Raw genomic sequence first — 18,868 nt, forward strand, 5'->3', positions numbered from 1 at the left:
TTGTACCTCTAGTATAGTGAGAACAGGGCACATAGGAAAAAAAGTGCTAAGTTACAGTACATTTGCTTTTTAAATATATGTTAACAATAGAACAGCAAAACAGATTGTTTGAAAACAGAGTCGGTATCGTACAGTAAGTTCACATTTAATTCTTTACCATGTCTACAATTGTAACACATGCATTTTATTTCCATTATTTTTATTCCATTAGGACCAACATCCTTCAGAACAGTGATCTACCTTTAAAACAAATTTTCTAAGGAAATATTAAGCATCACATAAATTTAAGAAAATTCTTTTAAATTAGCATTACATGTACTCGTTTACATTTACAATTTTTCATGCCATGACTTTAACACACCTTTTGGTTAAGAATATCCTACTGAAGAATAGTACCATTGGGGAAGAATACACACACAGAGTAAACCGCTACCTGCTATGCACATGATTTTGAGTAACTTGACTGTTGTAATGCCATATTCTGATTATAGGTGCAGCTGCAAAATTACCATTACACTTATGGAGGAATACTAAAATGATAATTAAAATGACTACACATGCTGTTGAAAAGAAAAACAAACCCACCACCGACTAAGGTTAAACACTGCCTGTGTGCCATTACAATGTTTTTTTATCTTTTTTAAAAAAGCAGCTCATTATTCCTTAGAAATATTTTTACATGAACGTTTTATCTTCAGGCTAAGAAAAGAACATTGGGAAAATAGAGGTCTAGTTGAAGGGGAACACCAATTTTATAGTTTCTCTTCCCCTAAATCTGTATAAGTATGTGTGTGTATATATATATACACACACAACTTGCAAACCGTTTAGCCTACTGTAGACACGATCCACAAAACTAGCCTGGCAAATTTGTCTGGATTAAAACTACAATGGATGGGATACAAAGAGCACCTTTCCAGATGCAACCCCAGGCGCAATATTGAGTGCAGCTCTGCATACGCCCCCCAACTCTGGGAATAGCTTTGTAAGGGAACTGTAGCAGGCTGGCAGGACCGGGGGGTAGGGGAGCAATACCATGCATGGTTCTTTGAATCCTACCCTTTATATCTTCAGCTATCTGTGGATCATATTGTAATATTTTATTGTATATTAGCTTAGAAAAGAGGACATTGCTAGATTTTTAGTACATTTTACACAATTTTCCATTTGACTATAGAAGCTCTTTCACGTAATTTTAATCACAACTAGCAAAGGGACTAAATATACTGACTATTCTAGTTAAATATATTTAGGTTAGGTCAGTGTAAAGAGTGACATTCTTATAATATAATGCTCTGAATTTGGAATGAATCATTACATTTTAAGAGTTGATTAGACAGATATCACTGATGTGGCAGAATCAACATGACTGATAATAGTCACTATGTCGTAATAAAATCACGTGGGTTCCTAAAACTCAGTCAGGATTATTACTGATATGAAAGTGGACTGTGCAAAATTCAATTAATTAGTCGAGACTGGTAACACATCGCAGGGCACTTTAAGACTAAGGTCCCAATCAAGCTGTGTGTGTTCCTAATCAGATAGGCCTTGTGTTTGGACCTTCCTCATAGAATCATAGAGTTGGAAGAGACCACAAGGGCCATCGAGTCCAACCCCCTTGGACACCCTTGAGCAAACAATGGGTTCTGCTGACACTAATCATTTTATTAGGGCTGCATTTCTGGTTCTTCGTGAGGAGAGAGTAATGGGAACTGTACATGCAGTCTCAACATCTGGACGCCACCATAAATAGTGCACTTAACAACTGTTTGTGTATAGTTTCTAATCCTCAGAGGCTAGCTTCAGTAATTGCATTGTGCCAGCTGAATGAGAGCACATGAGAACATTAAAGAGTATGAATGCTTTGGGCTCTTTAGAAAGAATCTCCCTAGCATTTATTGACTGATATCTAGAAAATAGTTGTATTCAGAAGAAAAAAAATATTTGCACAAAATGGTTCAATTTTTTGTAAGCTACCCAGGCCTTCAAAGTTAATTTATTTCCAAGTTCTTAAGGTATTTAGCAACATGAAGTAAACCTGGAACAGCACATTTAAGGGTTTCATATAATGTAGAGCTAGCACGTTTGTTGATGGTAAGGATATAAATTAGACAATGCATTTTTTTTTAAGGTCAGTTTCTTCTATAAGTAGAAGAAAGATCCTGATGTTTTTATTTGTAACCAACAGAAATTTAATGATTGTGTAGAAACTTCCACCCAACCTTAGTAAACTTTCTGTAAGCTAAGAGCATTCCACAAATGCAATAGCATAACTAGTGACTGTTTCTTCTAATGCACTGTAGTTCTACCTTGCTGGGGGAGGGGGGATTGTTTTACGGTCGAAAATACAATACAGTGTAAGTCAAACTAGTTTACAGAAACAGTACATATTTTTTTCCTAACTGCTTAAGCAATGCTTATGCACACAGTGAACTATAGCTGTGAGTGACTCTTGCCTATCCAAGGTAATTCCCCATGCTAAAAGCTTCCATTACCAAGCGTTATGTCTACAGAACTCTACATTTAAAACCAAATTAATTACTTCATACTCTGTCAATATAATGCAAAGTTTGAAACACAAGCTCTTGTGCTGTTCTTACTTACGGTATTTTAAAAGTTTTGATGTTTTTGAAAGCCTGTGCTCCTGTGGGTGTACATATGCACATTTTTTGGGTTGGCTTTTTAAAGCAGCTTTGTCTAGATGTCAGCAATTTGGGATGTTTCCATTTACAGTTACAACATATAGTCTGGATCTCACCCCCCTTTTCAGCAGTTTATAATATTTTAAAACGTAAAATAAAAGTTAGGCACCAGGCAGTGGCCACATTCATGAAAATCTATTTTCATACAGCCATTACCCTTTGTTAAACACACACCCTGTAAAGACTACACAAATATGGGGGCAAAGAAAGTTTGAAACTCAGTGCTACTAGTATTTATAAAAGTGCGGTGCTCCATATAGTAAGAAGAAAAGTGACTACAAGTACTTAAAGTGCTAGCTTTGATCATGGTTTAGGTTAGTATCCCAAACCTAATTATACTGTCACATTACTAAAGAGAGTAAAGTAAGAGCGGAGAGCACAGGTGCTGCACATGCCATGGCAAATGTGCTCCACATTACAATTTGCTATGTTTAAAAGAAATATGCAGTGCTATTGTCCAGGCTGCAACTATGTACAAACAACTTACATTGTATAATAGCTTTACATTATAATACAAGTCCATAGACTTAATCGGCAGAAGACAATTTGAAAAGCAAAAGTACCAGTACTTCTTACGCGTCTTCCAGAACAAGTATTTCTGAAGTGTCTGCTACCTGAAACCAGAAGTCTATCTGAAGTCTCCCTGAAGAGCCTGCCAAACATTAGCATGAGGCAAAGCTTGGCTTCATCCATGCTTCCACATGCGAGTTTGCTTTATAAAGAACAGACTCACGGCTATACTTACATAATCTCTCTCTACACATCAAGAGCAAAAAAGAAAAAGAAAGAACACTAATGGATTACTAACCATGTGTACTCAGACATAAGTCCTACTGAATTCAGTGGGTCTTACTGCCTGGTAACTGGGGTAAGGATTGCAGCCTTAGGTTAGGAATACATTGTTAGTGAACTTGATGTTATTTTCATTCATACACTCTCTGTCTCCCATGCCACAAAGGCATGTGACTCTAAAATGCACAGAAAAAAATCATGAAGCTATTTGAAGGCATCAGGGAGCCAAGTGCTGGCAATGAAATATTCTAAATATATCATGCTGTTAGCTTGAAGCTCCATGGTCTTATTGTCACATCTTTTGGGACGCTGAAAACGGCATCCCACTCCACTATGGTGCAACAGAGACAGGATAAGAAAAAGGAGAGCTGCTACTGGATCCAGCACATTGAAGCCCACTAGAAACTATTTTCTTGGTGTGCTGAAAACATGCAGAATGGATCGGCCCTGCCCTTGTAGTCCAGGTGAGCGGGGCATCCTTGAGAACCTTTCTAGCATTGCCTGGGATGCTAAATGTATTGTTTTTGTGACTGAGTATAGTATGCCTATTACACATCTCAGTTATATTACACTAATCAAGGTATATTCAGATCAAAGAGTGAAATGTGTAGTATGTAACATCTTGACTATAAAATGCCCAACCCTGAACATTCAATAAACCAACTCGGGAAGAGAAATTTAATACACCTATATAAGCCTTTAAAAACGAGAAAACTGCATCCTAAAAAAGGAACCTCCTGAACTTTTGGGTGAAATGTAACAATACTCAGCTTTGCATTTTAAAAATGCAGAAACTAACAGTTTTAGCTATCTGCACTTCTGGTGATTATTAATGCAGAAATACTTATCTTGCCTGTGTATGGTCATCCCGTTAATGGGAGGTTTGCTCATAAGATGATGCGTGAATGGGTCATCTGACATATATCATCTTAGATGGAAGTTTTGTATCTCTTCTCATCACTTCAGCAGTGCTTTTCAATGGTGTCAATTTACACGTTCAGCTGCCAGTCAAAAATAATTTAAATAATGAAGGTGCATATGTGAACTAGTAGTAGTATAGCCTGAACATGCACCATTGACTCACTACATCTCTTCTAAAATCTCTCTTAACTGTGGAGAGGGTCATAATTCTCCATACAACAGGATTGTGGTTTTGGTACTTCAGAAAAGTACAAAGTGCTAACTTTGGCAGTTGTTGCTCTAAGTAACCTGTTTTCTTTTAAAATTAAAAGTTTATATGCAAATAGCACCCTGCTCCTTAGCCAGCCAGTTCAATGGAAAACCAGAGGGGAGACTGTTCCATTTTTGTCTATCTCTGGGGCTTAAAAGAATGAATGTCAAGCAAACTGGGTTCTCCAATACTGATGAAGGTCAAGCAAATTGGGTTCAATGAAAGTAATTCTAAGGTAATGCTCACTAGGGTCAAAAATATTCTGTCCACAGACATACTTGAGGTCTGAACTGGCAGTACCTAATTGGGGAAGAGACTGTGTGATTGTGAAAAAAGCAAATTAGATTCCAGGGATTAGGAAAAGGAATGAAAATAAAATTGCTGGTATTGTAATACTTTCATACAACTCCATGGTAAATCCACATTTGGAATCTTGTACAGTTCATTTTGCCTCACCTTAAAATCAATACCATAAACCTGGGGAACATATAGAAAAGGACAACCCAGATAATGGTTTAGCCTTGGGGCTAAACCATTTGGAGCTTATTTTTAAAAATGTAAGCTATGTTTTGCTACAAATTGGTTAGCCTTTCAAGGTATCACATGTCTGTTGGTTGTGCTGTAGCGCTGTCCTAAATATGTCTACTCCTAAGTGGAGCTTACTTTCAGGTAAGTAGGGCTAGGAGTGACTGTAGACTAATGAAGCAACCACTCTGGAACTGTATAATTCTACAATTAGGATTATGTATTTGGTCAAAATAAAATTAGAAATGGCAAAATGTTTGCTTCTGGTGTCCGTTAATATATGGGTGGTGGTGGGGGGACAGAAAGTCCCTCCACCTACTTATACTTTACTATATAAAAATGACAATGTCATGCAAGATCTTGATAAGGAGAGCTATTTGTTCTATTATCTCGTGGGAAAAGAAAACACACAACTTGAAGTAGGATTAAAAATAAATAAATTGAGAAAGATTAAATATTTAGAAATGAGATTAGCTAGTCACCACTTGATGGGAAATCTTTATTTGGAGGCTATATATTAAGCTTGTTAGAATATCTTTGTAGGATAGCTGGACTCAGTCACAAATTATTAGGTAGATAATGTTTTCTATTATAGCATAAAAGCTTAATATTTTAAAATGTGTACTGACATTGCCCCATTACCTGCATGATACATCATTATTCTTTACTAATTGCCTAACATCTCATCACAGAATTTCTCCAATTATCAAGGTGCTCTTCAAACACAAAGTGCTGCCATGAAAAGACAATAGGGATAGGCCAACACTATTTTTTTATTAGGAGATTACCGTTTGCTTATCATTCATGTGAGCATAAGATATGTAAATCTAGAGTTTAAAAATCTAGAGTTTAAAACATGAAAATTCTTGACTAAACACACACACACACACACACACACACACGACTTAAACAAAAACAAAATAAACTTCAAATTTTATATTTAAGTCCAAGCATATTTCGGGTTTCTTCTGTTATAAAAGCTAGTTGTTATTATAGCCCTATGCAGATAAAACCTACCACCTGGGATTAAAGGATGGAGCTACATCATCAGCTCTACTTCCTGACTACCTTATGTGGGAATTACTACCTTGTTCTATGCGGGTTCATTTTTGCATCTGATTGTTGCCAAGCCTGGTAAATATGAAACTGGGGGTGGTCCTTCTCAGACGATTTCTGAAAAATTGGGGAAACGGTGGATTGCCTAAACACCACTTACCTACTAATAGGTGAACTATACTTTCTAGACCACAGCCAGCAGTCCTAAAACATGGGGGTTCTCTGAAATGGCCCAAGGAAATGAACATTGGGGAAGCCCTGACACATATGTGAATATTAATGGCATTTTAACCTAAGAGCCCAATTGAATTCAAAATATTTTATTGCATTTGCCTCAGTGCTAGATTAATGATATTAGCAACCTTTTCCAGCACTGCAGAAAGAAACAGAAAAAAGAGATCAAGACATAAGCAAGGAGAAAACAGCAAATATAGAATTAAAGAATCGGAGCCAGTAAAATGGGCATATACTGGATGTGTGAAAGTGTAAAACCAGAGATAACATTCATTGATATTTCACTGCTTTGTCTGGCTGCCTTTTATACTGGTATAGGGGATCTATGTTCAGGTGCCTCATACCTATTTGTAGTAATAAAGAACAACTCAAGCACATGTATGCACTCTCCATAGGTATCTATTTATAACTGATAGATCAGCAGTCGTTATATGTAATCTTTATTAGCATTTTTCAGGTAGTTTGTTACTCAGCTAAATTCATTTCAAATATTTGAAAGCTTGTTGATGTGTGAATGTATGTTAAAGGTGGTCACTTTCCCCCACACAACAACATAGTCAGGGTTAGCACAGGGCTTTAGTTGGCAGAGAAGAACATAGACTGTGAACTAGAGCATTTGAAAATACTGAAATGCTTATTTGGCTAAATCCAAGAATTCATCTGTCACCAATGAGAATAGATACTGTTTAAGAATTTTGCTATGTCCAGCAATGACATTATTTAACAGTACACATACATATGCATGTATACAGCTTTCCCACACACATTCTATAATAAATTCTTATGTAAAATAGAGACAACCATGCTTAGTAAAAATTCTGCCAAATGATAGTTGTACAGTTCATATACTACATGAAAGGCTGGTAAATACACCACCTTCATTTTTGCAAACAAGTTGCCACTGGAAATCCTTTTCATTCCTTATTCCACAGCTGATTGCTCTGTGCTAAAAAGTTAGCCCCTGTCATGTGCTAATTTTGAGGGAGGTGAAAAGGATCTGTTTTCAGATTTTTTTTTCTAGTAATCAGTGTGCACTGATGTGTTGTAGAAGTATCTTAACGCTTTGAATACATAATACTGAGTGAACGACCAAAGCTCAAGCATCTTTTAATGTAGATTATTTCCATCAATCTAGGTCTAAATTAGAGACCCAAGGCCACAGCTGTGGTCAATCACTCATCAGACTTTTCCTTTAGAAAATCTCTACTTCCTTATGTTCCTGTGCTCCATTCTTGCTTCCATTTCTCTTTTCATAAAGCCATTGCTTCCCCTCTGCTTATAAGAGCCTTCCCTCTTCTTTCCCTACTCCCTGTGCAGAACTCCACCATCCCTTTTCTTTTGTCCTGCAGACATCGGCTCTAAAGGGTTCTCAATGTGGCACCTTGCTGACATCTTCTCTCCTATTCGCTGCTGCTTATCATTTTTCCTTAAAATAGCCTGTCTCAATATGCCTGCCTTCTCCTTTACCCAGCCTCCTCTTTATCATTCCCTTCCTTTCTTCAGCAACCCTGACTCAAAGCTCCCTCTAAGGCCTCCTCTGCTGCTTAGTTGGCAATATGATCGCTGCTCAGCCTCTGCAACATCAGCACAGCTCAGCAAATTAGTGCCAGAGGCTTCATTGCTGCCACAAAAAACATTAGTACATTATAGTATTGATAGATTTATTCTGACCCAGAACCCTGTCTGCTCTAGTGAGCACATGGGAAAAACTGAGGAAGCAGAAACCTGCATTCACTTCACAGCTCTACAGTTTTTTAAACTTTTGAAGCAGAGGCAAAGATGGGCAGAAAACTAATTAAGGGTTAGTATTTTTGCTTCCCAGTGAAGCTTCAGTTATCTTGCAATTGTAAGTTAGTATGAATTTACCATTTTAAATATCTCAAGTACATTTATTAAATTTTCAAGTGTTACAATAATAGAACAGTAACCCGCCCCCCAAACTCACATCTGGCAGAGCAGTATCTTAACTCCATATTCTGCTCTTGCTTTCTAAATCAAGGAATCCAGAATCACAGATAACATGTACTGCACAAATGGCACTAAAGACCTGTTTGTTGTCCTGCCTTCTCCTATACAAGTTCCTCCCTCTCCATGATGTGTTAAGCAAAGTGGTGCTCTGTGAAATCAGGGTTTGAAGTGCTTTTGCAAACCTTAGTTAGCACAATGTAGGCTTCATCCTACAGCATGACTAGCAGCAATGCAGATTGAAATGACAACATAGTTAATGTAAACTATGAAGAGACGGGACGATTCATGCAAGGAGGGAGTACACAATGCGACAGCACACTCCTGATCTCAATATGGTCAGATCAGTAAAGTTATGGCTGCAGTGAGATTTTGATCGCTATCAATCATGTTACATTTGAAACATATGAATGCTATCTCAAGAGCTATATTTGTGTTTAAGCAAATCATTGAAAGTATTGAGAAATATAATAAATGAATCTATCAGATCTACAGACTTAAGATTCAGAGTGGCTCTGGAAGTAGTGTTAGCGTAAAAACCTACATGTAGGATTGCTCTCAAAATTAACCTTGTTTTGCAAAACCACAGCAAAAACCCACTCACATAAAAATCCTCAATGGCGGTAATGAAATAATTTCAAAAAATAGTGACAGGATTGCAATTTTCATATACATACAGTATTAAGAAAATCTCCTGCACTTCCTTTACATGCAGATTCAAATGATGACTTGCAGACATTCACTAAAAAATGTCTGTTACCATGTCATCAAACTTTACTGAACCACTTGACGATTACCATACTATATGTCAGTGGAAATTCCAAAACTGTTAAACTAGCTTGAATTGGTTTGTATATAATTCTCAGGAAAAGTTCAGCTGTACTAGATCTGTTCTAAATTATGTTTTGGATGACTGGGAATAGGTCCTCTGCTCATGCACTCTCTTATCTCACTGGTTAAGTCAAGAGTACAAAGAGAAACAATTACCTGGTTAGGGCAAGCTACATCATGCTGGAGCATCCAAACCAGAGAGCTTATACTATGCACAAACTCACAATTAATGATAAAACCTCCAGCTGAAAACCAGAATTTTACTCTTCAAACTGATCATGAAAAGGGAGGATAGAGTGTAAAGCAGAGGTGGCTAACCTGTGGCCCCCCAGAAGTTGTTGGACTCCAACTTCCATCAGCCCCAGGCAGCATGGAGAATAGCTGAGGGTGATGACAGTTGTAGTCCAACATCTACAGGGGCAAATGTTAACTATCCCTGCTATAAACCATCGTTGCTCAGGGTTGAAAGGAGCTGTGCACCAACAATATGACTCTTTTTTGGTTTGGGCGATTGGAAACATGACATCTGAGCCAAGATTATTTTTAACAAACAAAAAGTTGCTTAGAGAGCCTACAGGTTCTTCAGCTAGCATAATATCAGAAGGGCATTTCTCTAGCTTAAAAAACAGAAAATACCTAGGTATGGCATGTCACATGTTTTCATTCCACTTCAACCAAATAAAATATTTACTCCAGTTCTTTACTATTACAAAATGTATTTAGGAAATAAAAGTGATTCTGAAAACAATGAAATGGAAAAAGCAAATTTCATTTTGGACATTGCAACAAAGATGATGATGAAAATGTTTTACATGCACATACAAATGAATTTGAACCAGTATGTTGCGATTATAAAGAGCTTAATTCAATCAAACTGCAGCTAATCTACAGCAAGAGCTAAATAATAAACTAAATATATTGCTACTACACAAATTGCTATAGTTTCAATTAACATGGTTATCAATAAATGATCATCGGTCCCTCCTGAACCTTGCTGGTTCTCTTCCCTATGGAGTTTTTAAGCCACTTTATTAAACAATTTAAAAATGCAAAAAAGTTCACTAACAAGCATATAACGTTAAAAGCTCCTACCAATCTGCATCCCAATAAAATATCATGGGTGAAAACAGGCATCCACTCATGCAGTGGGTTCCCCCCCCCTTCCTCCATTGGCCCCTCTGTGTGCCCCTAAAACTTGTTCCATATGGTTGAAGGATCCTCTGGAACAGATTTAGGGGGCAGGCTGTGGATGGAGAGGGGAGAAGAAAAACCAAAAGTCCTACTGCATGAGCAGCTTTCCATTGTGCAAATGGGTGTATATCACTGATGTTGCCCCAAGAGGATACAGTATTTTGGATCATTCTTAAATATCAGCACTATTTTGAGACTTGCAGTTCAACTATTACATGAAACACTATGGTATTCTTCCCCAAAGCTTCGCTTTACAGATCCTATCAGTTCTAAGCAGCTAGGCCAGTGGTCAAGGATGACAGAAGCTGCAGCCCAAAAACACCCGGAGGGCATCAGGTTGAGGAAGGCTACACTATAGCATCCAATATTACACCTTCACTCTGCACTTTACAACCTCATCTTATATTTCAAGAAGCATTTTTGCTGCTATATTTCTTTCAACTCTACTGAGAGGCCTGCCTCTCTGTGTTGCATACCAAAATCCAATGGTTTTTTTTAAAAAAATGTTTTATTTTGAAAATATGGGGTAACTCATAAATTAAACAGTTTGGTGAGCTAAACATTTACCTGAAATTTCTGTTTGTACAAAAGTTGATTTTTAGATCCTATTTTTAAATTCAGAAATTCAGATAGAGATTTCAGGGTCAAAGGCTTGATATATAATAATGGGTGATACGCAACCATCGTTCTGAGACCAGACCAACTGCAATCAATAGGTCTACTTCGAGTTTGATTAACACTGGATATCAGCCAACATGCATATAGTAAAGATATAATCACTGCAAATATCTTATTAGCTATATTAAGGGTGATATTCCAATTGTGTCTGACCGCTAGCAGAACAGAATTTCCTTTTCTCTCATACCTGGCAGACCTCCAGATATCCACCAAATCCGCTTCCAAGGGTTGGGAGAGGCTTTGGAGCAGATCTGAAGTGGGACCTGAGGGGGTGAAATAGGGAGGATAGGGGAAATTCTGCTTATGCAACACTGGGTACCACCCTAAATCTTAGAACCGATTCACACTGTCCTTTTCCCCCTTTATGCAAGAGCTTACAAACTGCTCTGGGATATACACTTATGTGGGGAAATGTGCTGTAAACAAGTATTCCACTGATATAGCCAAGAGTGATTCATGTTGTTGCATTTGCTTGGGGAGAAAAGGTTTTGTTATCTCCAAAATAACCTAGTCATGTTGGTTTATTATCTGAACATATACGTTACTTTCCCTCTTGTGAGTTTGGGCAGGCATCTAGATAAGGATGGGTAAGGTGCTACTATCATCAGCCTGTTCACAGAAATCTAAACCTAGGTTTAGCAATGTTAAAGAAAAGACTTTGTTCATTTTGACGTGGAAGGGCGTGCTGCTGATGAATGGAAGATGGAATGTGCTATAATTTGTGTGCAAACACAAAGCATGTGATTCTCCTATTTTAACGATATGGTCCCCTTAAACAGGGCTTTTTTTCCAGCCGGAACTCAGTTCTGGCACCTCTTAGGTGGGCTTCATTGCCATTATAAGAGAACAAGGGAAGCGTTCTAGAAAAATAACACTGCCCATAACATATTAATTGCAAATTTAACTAAATTGAAAACATGTTAAGAAAATTTACTTGGAATACGATTGGAGAATTACCGTAGTCTATTTACCCGATACTTTTAAGCTACTACCACAGTAACACTACTCATGTCTGAGAGAAATGGACAGGGAGAAACTGGTCCTTAGAACAGCAGATTCTTAAGAAAAAATAAGTTTTAATATTGAGATACACATATGATGTCACTATGAAATAGTATCTCCATCTTCATTTCTAGTTTTTAAATCTGTCTGGTTTTGACACATTAGATATCTTTTATCCCAGTCTTTTAAGTATAGGAATAAGGATGGTTTTTCTGCAATTTTTTTCATCAAACTTACTTGCTTTTCAGTTAGTGTAATGTGCTATATATTTTCATAGAATTGGTGCAAAGTACAGTCATTTTAATTGTCCTGCGGAACTCACTTGTACAACTGTTTTGTGATAACAACTTTCTAGGTTTGTACTTCAGCAAAAGAGAGGCTACATTATATGAGATATAGCCAGCACACGTCACCTACTACCAACCTGGTGTAAACCACATAAAATTTAGTCCCCAAAAAGGACTCTTGATGGAAGGAAGAGGAATTATGTGACAACACTGCAAAACTACAGATAGGACAAAGTTATTTAACCCACATCTGCAGCAGCTGCAGTAATAAGTTACTTAAAAATCTATTGAAGTATTTGAGTTTCAGAAATGTTGATTATTCAAATCCAGTGAGAAATGTACTCAATATTTCTGAAAAAAACAGGCCACTAATATTTTGAAATTAATTTCAAAGTGGTGCCTGCTCTACTCAATCATGCCAGTGTAATTTGATCTAATCCATAAAATAGATCACTGACAGACATATATGCAGAAAGCCATTTTTATACTGATTTAGAGTATAATATTGAAACACACTGTACCAGACCTGTAGCAGAAATGTGCTTCTATTATTTATAAAATATAAAGTGCATTATTATCAAAATCACAAAACTGACAGACTTTCTGTCTGGACCATAGTTTTAAAAGAGAGGTCAGGGCTTTACTGTAAAATTCTCTCATGAGAACAGATAATTCAAGAGGTACAAATTGATTTTATCCACCCGGCCCTCCTAGATTTGTTTTTGGCCACGCTTTTTAGTGCAAATAAGCTTGTGTTTTTCTCAAGTTTAAGGGACATGGCATTTTTGGGGTGCAAAGAATAGTTCTTTACATTATAACAGACCCTTCTGCAAACACTACATGTTATTGCCACTCTCCAAAGATGGGGATGTACTGCCAGGTGTAAAAAGAATCTATTTCCCAAATTACCATTTAAGCTCTGAGCTTTGTAAATTGACTATAACCCTTGGATATGACAATATGAAAGAAGCAGTTGCTTCCAATGGATAAGCCAAAATTACTGTATACTGTATATAGTAGATGGCCACTTTACAGCTCATGTGTAGTCAGTCTCAGATGCTCACATGTGCATTTAATCAGTGCTTTTTCCCCAAAAAAAATGTTTAGGGGTACTCTCATTTTGACTCAAGAAAATCACCATTTTATAGTTTAAATGGGGAAAAATAAATACAGTAAATGGACGAAAGTACAAAGATTCACAAAATGCTTAGGGTTATGAGTCCTCCTGTGTCCCCCAAGAAAAAAAGCACTGCATTTAATTAAGGGCATAGTTGATCTGAAGAAGACAACAACCTGCACCTGTAAACAGATGAAAACTGAGTCTTGATTAGTGGAATGGGGATACAGAAATTTGGAGTGGGGTTGAGTACAGAATCCATGGCAAAATCCAGAAAACAGGATTTAGATACAATGATGAAAAATTGCACATGCCATTGTATAATCAAATATAAATTCTGACTGAAGCGTAAAGATACCACTTCACAGCTATTTCCTTTTTTAAAAACAGGGAAAATGCCTTTTTTTGACAACTAGTTAGACAATTTGTATACTTTTATCAATTAAAAGTTTATATGAAGAATGCAGGATATTTCAGTGAACCATATTTAACAGGATAGGATAAAGTTCCCATAAAATTCCAATAAAAATGTATTGACTGATATAAGAATTAAACATGTTGCACTGAGGGGGAAGGGGAAGTTCCTCATAGTGAGACGAGAGTTGTGAGAATGTGAGCATCAGGAGTTTCTACATTCATGGATCCTGTATTTTGGAATCCAACACTACTACCATTACTATAGGCATTGGGACGTGCAGCACCAAATCAGCAATATGGTAATTTAGGCTTAGACAACTCACTATAATTTTAAAACATCACAAACAGTACATAGAACTCTTTCATTCAGATGTCTAATTTCCACCCCCAGAACATCTCTTAGTATACTTTTATACTAAGATGAATGTTTCAATGATATCATGGCCCAGTAGGCCACTACTAATTAAAATAACCAAATTGGAAATCTTAGTTTTAGGTTTGACATTACTCATTATTTCTGAAACTAGACCAAACACTGAATAGGTCCACTTTTTATATACAGTGGTGCCCCACAAGACGAATGCCTCGCAAGACGAAAAACTCGCTAGACGAAAGGGTTTTCTGTTTTTTGAGTCGTTCCGCAAGACGAATTTCCCTATGGGCTTGCTTCGCAAGACGAAATGTCTTGCGAGTTCTTGCGAGTTTGTTTCCTTTTGCTTAAAGTCGCTAATAGCCGTGCTTCGCAAGACGAAAAAACTGCAAGACGAAGAGACTCGCGGAACGGATTAATTTAGTCTTGCGAGGCACCACTGTATTGGGAAACTCACCTAAAACAGTGAAATTAAAGTCCATACATCTTTCCCCCCCTTCTCTGTCACAACTGTAACACACATTTCTAAAGTTCCTTTGGTGATTTTGGTGCAAGTTCACTTTTTTCTTTTCTTTATCAATAATCAACACAGAATTCTCCATTCATCATCTTGGTATTTTTAAAAAATCTTCTCATGATTGGAACTCTTGTCTCTAGATATCGCTCTACAGATCACGATGTAACTCTACAGCATTAAGCTGGAGGATCATGGGTTAATGATTTAACAAAAGAAGAAGTGCAGATTGTGGCCTGCAATAATAATATAGATTTGAAATGTAAGATTTAAGGGAAGTGCTGATAGCTGTTATTGAATGCTTCAACTGCATCAGTGTGAAATCAGAGATCTGTTTTGTACCAGTTAAGTGATGCACCAAAATCTCTCAAAGCATTTTCATAAAGTATAAAGATAAAAACAACATTATTCTACTACTTTTCCACATCACATATTTAACCTCCTTATTTTGAATTTTAATTCCAACTGTAACCACCTACTAAATTCCCACATCACAGCAACTTGCTGGAGCCCCTTAACACCACAAATACAAAAATAGCTTTTGAAATGTTGCACCATTATTTAAATAAAACTCTCCTCACATGATGTAAGCAGTCCATACAAATGGATGATTCATGATAAACATTACTCTCAAACAATCAAACATGGATTTATATTGTTGGGACACTTAAAATTAATAGGTTATCATAAAATTAGGTAACCATGAAATTACTGGCCAATACACTATAGAGGTTTGATCCCCCCTCCCCCACGCTTCCAAGATTTTTACCATAAAGTGACCAGCAGATAGTTATTCAAAGATACCTTTCCCAATACAAGTATTTAAAATTTAAAGATCAGTTTTGGTCATAAATGCTCTATGGTTAGTATTAGAAGACATTAATTTGATCTGCCTTACTTGTATCATGTTACACTGCAACACAAACCTGATACAGATTCTTTTAAAGGTCGTAGTAAGAGATTTAGCGCTATTATACACAAGTAGTCTTTGAAGACCATGAAATTATTAGAATTTTCAGAATCATTGGGTGGTTAACTATTCTCAACTATTCTGATAGAAATCACAGAGATATTACTGGGTATAATTTAATATGACAACCAAACCCTTGTAATATTTTATATATTGGTGTTATCTAACAACAGGGAAGAACTTACAAAAAGAAAGGCATCTTCTTCCAACAACTACGTATCAGTATCTGTAGCCAATTTTCTATTTTGTTTCTTGGCCAGTTGAAATACATTCTAATCAAGACCCTCTTGTTCTTCACCACTGTCCCCTCTTGTATCCATTCTTTTCTCTTTATGGCCATTGTAAATTCTCCTCATCTCCTCTTCATACTTGATAAAGTTTTCCCCAAATCTTGTCCATGCTTTGTATGGGACAGTGATGGTGTTACGGTAGGGAGGCCTCACTTCACTTACCTTCAAAAAAATACCGTACCTGTTGGACCCCACATCAAAGTAGAACCTTTTGTTGTCTACCCTGAAGGAGGTCCCTTCTGGGAGTTCAGGAGGCTCATCACCTCCGCTCCTCCTTTCTTCTATGTCTCCTTCACCATACTCTTCAATGAGCTGGACCAAAGCATCCCTGAACTCAATCATCCCCTGCGCTGGAAGGACAATAGTTTGTTCCTGTCCCAAACTGTGACCAAAATATCCTATCATGCCTGGTCCTCTAATCAAGGTTTGTCTAATCCGTAAGAAACGTCCACGTTGGTTCTCCTTCAGGTCTAGGTAATACTTCCTATTGTCTCTTTCAATATACTCAGTTTTTAAGACGCTGTGAAGATGCTCTTCTGAGCCAACTGATGCTGGAGGTGATGGTGGGTGATGGTGTTGCCGTCTTCTTGAATCTTGCTCTTTGCCATTACTGTGATCATTCCGATGACTCTGGCTGCCTTTTAGGCCCAAATGGGCATAGTGCTCTATGAAATCTCCCAGACAATCCTTTAGCTCAGAAGCTACTGACAAGGAGAGAGTCAGCTTGCTTTTCCTGATATTGTCCTGCCTGCCTCTTCCTATCCAGACTTCTGCTATCTTCAGAAAGCGGCCTCGGGAACTCTGTTTCACATCCAAATAAAACCTCTTTTTTTGGATGTCCACTCTTTTGGAGGCCAGCTCCTGGATCTCCATGCAGCCCGCCTGAGAAGAGGAGGCAGGATAATGATACTGCTGCTGGGACTGGGAGTAAATGCTCCTGTGTAGGCCAGAGCCCCCCACACTCCTTCCTCCTCCTCCTCCTCTGCCTCTCTCCATCTTTACCAATCAACTGAAAACAACAAATATATGACAAAGATGCATAACACCATAGACATCCAGCATGCCTATTCTGCTTTCCCGGCAATAGCCTCTCTGTACATAATTAATTTCACTAGAAAGTTGCTCCATTAACACTTCTCTCTTGCCTTTTATTCCGACCCACAGTACTGTGGGAGCGAGGGAGATAGAAACAGAGCCCATTCAACCCATAATAGCTATGGATGTTACAAGGGGCAGGGAGGGATTTGGAGCCTTTCCTGACAGGGATACATTGTGGTAAAAGCTTCACATGCAGAATTTCTGAAGGTTATAATGTTAAAGAGAGAGCATAAATCTTAAAAGAGAAAAGCGGTGATGTAGGGTCGCCATCCCCCTGCCCACCTTCACTGGCCCTGCTTGTGCCTTAAATAGCTTCCCGACATATAGAAACTTTCGCCAGCTTTTCCTGGCGAAGGGACTATTATTTAGAAGACATCTGATCGCAGCCCTGTATTGGGAAGTTTTTAATGTTTGACATTTTACTATGTTTTTTACATGTTTTGTAAGCCGTCCATAGTGCCTGGGGGAAACCCAGCCAGATGGGACAGGTATTAATAATAATAATAATAATAATAATAATAATAATAATATATGATAGAAAAGCCTTCATTTGCTGAATTTCAGCATGTCAGGACTGGGATAGCTCAGCTGGCACAGCACGAGGCTCTGAATCTCAGGGTCAAGAGTTTCAGGGTGGTGGGTTCGAACCCCACGTTGGGCAAAATATTCCTGCATCGCAGGATGGTGGGACTAGGATGATCCTCCTTCTCCCTTCCAGCTCTATGATTCTAGAATACAGGATCAGGGCCAGCAAAAAAAGAAAGAAAAGGTAACCCTATACCAGCGCCCCTCTTCTGAAATTTCTGCATGTGCTGCTGCTGCCGCCGCCGCCGTTCAAGGCAGAAGGTAGCATGCCCTTTGTTGGGGGTGCAGGATAAGGGGAAGGGGAAACCCCTGGAATAAAGGCCTGCAAAAAATAAATAAATATTGCCACCCTTCCCGATTACGGGCCTTCCCGCCACCACAAGCCTCTCTAACTGCTCGGCTGTCTCCCCCCCTCCCTCTCCGCCGCCCTCGGCAACAGCCTCCCAGGGTCAAAGCCAACCCCGCTTTTTTCTACCTGTGGGAGCAACCCCCACCCCTCCACCTGACACAGCAGGTGACTGTTCCCACGGACACCCCCTCGTCTCCTCAGGCCGACATACACGGCGCTCTCCGTGCTGTGGGGGGGGGGGGATGGGGAGGGAAGGATCACCCGCCGCCATGACACGCAGGCGAGGCGGGCGAGGAGGGAGCCGGGCGAGGGGATACTTACTCCATCTCGTCAGCCGCTCCTCGCCTCCTTCCTTCCTTCCTTCCTCGCTCGCCAGCTAGCCAGTCAGCCGCCGCTGGCCCCCGCAGCGCTCGCCTTCCCCGCGCTGCCGCCCGCAGGGAGCCGGAGAGGCGCATCCCCGGCCGGGCAGGTCCTACCGCCCGCCCGCCCGGCTCGCTTCCCGCCGCCGCCTCAGGTCCGTTTCCTCCGCCGGGAAGCCCGGACGGAGCCCGCTCTCCGCGCCACTAGACGGAAGGAGCAGGGCGACGAGCGGGGAGAGGGGCCCGGGGGTTCGTTTCCCGTCGCCAAACCGTACCGACCTCCTCTCCCGCCTCCCCTCACAGAACCGCAAACTACAAGCCCCAGAATGCCGCGCGGGCGCCAGAGGCCGGCGGGCGCGGAA

General features: G+C 39.1%; 1 protein-coding gene across 2 annotated transcripts; it reads right to left on the bottom strand.

Moving 5' to 3' along the window:
* Positions 1-129: 129 nt before the first annotated feature.
* On the bottom strand, positions 130-18,829 carry PURG (purine rich element binding protein G). Of its 2 annotated transcripts, none has more exons than XM_028711887.2 (2): positions 18,469-18,829; positions 130-17,124 (listed from the first exon to the last, which is right to left on the bottom strand). In XM_028711887.2, the coding sequence occupies exon 2, from the start codon at positions 17,109-17,111 to the stop codon at positions 16,098-16,100; it is 1,014 nt and encodes a 337-aa protein (XP_028567720.1). In that variant the 5' UTR covers positions 17,112-17,124; positions 18,469-18,829; the 3' UTR covers positions 130-16,097. The 2 variants fall into 2 exon arrangements, with proteins under 2 accessions (XP_028567720.1, XP_028567721.1); XM_028711888.2 differs by having other exon boundaries at positions 130-16,997; positions 18,469-18,828.
* Between the last annotated feature and the right edge of the window lie 39 nt (positions 18,830-18,868).

Source organism: Podarcis muralis, chromosome 17 (genome assembly GCF_964188315.1).
Source record: "Podarcis muralis chromosome 17, rPodMur119.hap1.1, whole genome shotgun sequence".
In the NCBI taxonomy this organism is placed as follows: domain Eukaryota; kingdom Metazoa; phylum Chordata; class Lepidosauria; order Squamata; family Lacertidae; genus Podarcis; species Podarcis muralis.

Bases quoted from the DNA above. Each gene is read 5' to 3' on its own strand.
- PURG (XM_028711887.2), bottom strand. From the start codon at position 17,111: ATGGAGAGAGGCAGAGGAGGAGGAGGAGGAAGGAGTGTGGGGGGCTCT.